Consider the following 2,795-nt stretch of genomic DNA (forward strand, 5'->3'; position numbering starts at 1 on the left):
CAATCCACGAGATTAGTAACCATCCATCGAAGCCCTTGACGACACCGCGCTAGATTGGTAATCGTCGATCCACCAGACCGAAACCCCCAAAGGCTCCTTGTCGTCAGTCGTGACGACCACACTAGGACAAAGATGAAAACCATGCAACTTTTATTCTGTACGACACCACTTCTACCATTCAAACACAGCTATCAAAGACAAATGAACACAAAATAGAAAAGCTCATCTAAACGCTAAAAAATGATCCATGGTTTCTTCACCTCTTTTTCCTAGGGTTGGTTTCTCCACAAGGTTGTTGGAGTCGATAAGAATCGGCAGAGAGGGTGTTGGGCTCATGAACTCAGTCTGCAAGCACGATCCAAAGTCCCATGGAGGCAACAACATTAACTAGGAGAATGCTAAGCTGCAACTTGCAATTGACTCAAAACTCCCTCAAAAAGCGAGCCTGACAGCCATGACTAAAAAACAACCCATGTCCTGAATAGTGAAAAGCTCTAACTGAAACAAACCTAACATCATCGTTGTCGTCACCACCATCAAATCATGCTGAAGCTCTTGACGAGAACTTGCTCGGATGCTGACCCACGACCAAAACCACGAGTGCTCCTTATCAGTCGTGACCACCACACGAGGACAAGCATGGAACCGTGGGACTGTTATACGCCTCTACCATTAGGACGTAGCCGCCCCAAATAAACAAAACATATCATTCAAAATGCTAAAACTTGATCCATGCTTCCTCTCCTTTTATAGGGCTTCTTTCTTCACCTTTTGGTTCAAAGAAAGGTCGTCGGAGGCCAGAACCTGCATTGGAGGAGGAATTCCTAGTCACAGCACGTTGCAATCGACCCAAAACTCCCTCAAAAAGCAAGCGTCACAGTCTTGACCAAAATAGCCCCTCTCTCTCTCTCTCTCTCTCTCTCTCTCCTGCCAGGAAAAAAAACACAAGCCTGTTCCTACGATACGATCTCCCCAGATCCCTCCCCGTCCCCGTCCCCGATTCGATTCGATTCGATTCCCCGCATCGGCCGGTACGCCACACTCCGCCGATGTTCCTTCGATCGTGCCGCCTGTGATCACACCTCTCTCTTCTCTCCCGCCAGCTCAGCCGCCGGTAGGATCGGAGCCGGGGGAGCGCGATGGCCGCGCCGCCGGCTAGGGCCCGCGCCGACTACGACTACCTCATCAAGCTCCTCCTCATCGGCGACAGCGGTGATTCTCCCTGCTCCTCCTGCTAGATCTTTCTCCCGGCCTGCCGCGGGCTTCTGTACACGAGTGCGCAATGGTTAGCAAGGGAATGATAGTTGTGTATAGATATAGACTGGCTTGCTGCGTCTGTTCTTCGGTTCCAACTGGAAGTCATCTGGCTTGGTTGCTTGTAAGTTATACTAGATGGATGGACTGCTCGTTTTAGTAGCTTTGATTTGCTCCGGCGGATTGATAAAAGCCTAAGCGTAACCATCACTGCTGTGGTGGCAGTGCCACCGATGCGAGGAAGTCACCAGTATGCTCTTCCTTAGTTTCTTGGTGAACTGCCGAGGAAGGGATTTCAGCGTCCGGAGCTGCCACCGAACGCTCTGGAAAGTCAGAAACTGTAGGCGATATAATCGAAGCTGTAGGTGGAGAACTTTTCTCGGTCGCGAGCTCCGGGGTGAAAGCCTAGGCCTGACCCGAGCTGGTTATGCCTGGCAATGGCGATGTTTTTTTTATGCCGTTACCTTGCTGAAGGCATTGCTCGGATTGATTCTTCAGGCTAAAAACCTAGATTCTGGCCTTGGTGGTTGGATCCCTTCTTGAAGGCGTTGTTGTTGAAGAACCTTGTCGACTGTGTGGTGTCATGAGCTGGTTTGCGCGGATATGGTCATTGATGTAGTTTGCCGATCATGGATCTGATCGCTTTGGGTTTTTCTTTATACCTTGCCAATGCATAGTTTTTGTCTTACATGACTTTGCTATTTGCCGGCGTGTTTTTTGAGTGTGTCCGTTGGTGTTGGCTGTGTGCATCCTAGCTTTGCAGAGGCTGGGTGTGTGCTCTTTCGGTTTGTATCCTCTTGATGCTCCCTTTTGAGCCAATAAAATCTACCCTTTGTCGAAAAAGGTGGAGAACTTTTACAATCAACAGAGGAATGACTCTTGACTACTACCTACTGGATGCCGTTTATTTTGTGTTATTTTCATTTTGGTTTGATAGATGCTTGGTTTGTTGTCTTCAGAACACCGCTGCTAGGTTGAAAGTTCGTGGTGTTTGTGAAACGGTATCCTGTGATATCTGTTGCCCACTGATGCGTTTCTTTGCATGATTGAAGGAACCTTGTAGAAGGGGTGCTTTTTTACTTATGCAAGTATAGTTGTTTCATGCTTTACCAATGGCAGCATCTAGTTGTTTTGATGGTCCTCATGATATACTCGGCTAGCTTGCTGTCAGACTGTCTAAGCATGTGTACAGGACACCAATTCACTTTGTACGGAAGTGTGTGTGACTGAAAATGGGAAGAGTGCTGAAAGTTTATAAGAAAATACAATGGTCCTGTAAGAACCTTTAATCAATGCAATTTAGTGTAGAGTGTAGACACATTGACCAGTCAAAGCTGTCTTGTGGATGTACTCCTTTCTGGATGTATTCTGTGTGTATGAGACTCGCATGGTGGCTAGCGAGAAAACTAATCAATTGTGAGCTATGATGACATGCAATCAGCATTGTTACTCGTCATAAAATAATTACATACTCGAGTATAATGTGCTTTTAGATTAAAAAAGACGTTTAATTTTGGTGTGATGTGTCATTGTACTCTATT

General features: G+C 46.9%; 1 protein-coding gene across 2 annotated transcripts in view; it reads left to right on the plus strand.

The window, feature by feature from the left end:
• Positions 1-817: 817 nt before the first annotated feature.
• LOC123071350 (ras-related protein RABE1c) overlaps positions 818-2,795 on the plus strand; it is a 4,428-nt gene continuing 2,450 nt past the window's right edge. Inside the window, exons 1-2 of one of the 2 annotated variants that reach the window (XM_044494891.1) lie at positions 818-1,031; positions 1,109-1,212. In XM_044494891.1, coding sequence (XP_044350826.1) covers positions 1,140-1,212 — 73 coding nt within the window. In that variant the 5' untranslated portion in view covers positions 818-1,031; positions 1,109-1,139. Of the gene's footprint in view, positions 1,032-1,103; positions 1,213-2,795 lie in introns of both variants that reach the window. The other variant, XM_044494890.1, reaches the window with a different exon arrangement.

Source organism: Triticum aestivum, chromosome 3B, assembly GCF_018294505.1.
Source record: "Triticum aestivum cultivar Chinese Spring chromosome 3B, IWGSC CS RefSeq v2.1, whole genome shotgun sequence".
NCBI lineage: Eukaryota > Viridiplantae > Streptophyta > Magnoliopsida > Poales > Poaceae > Triticum > Triticum aestivum.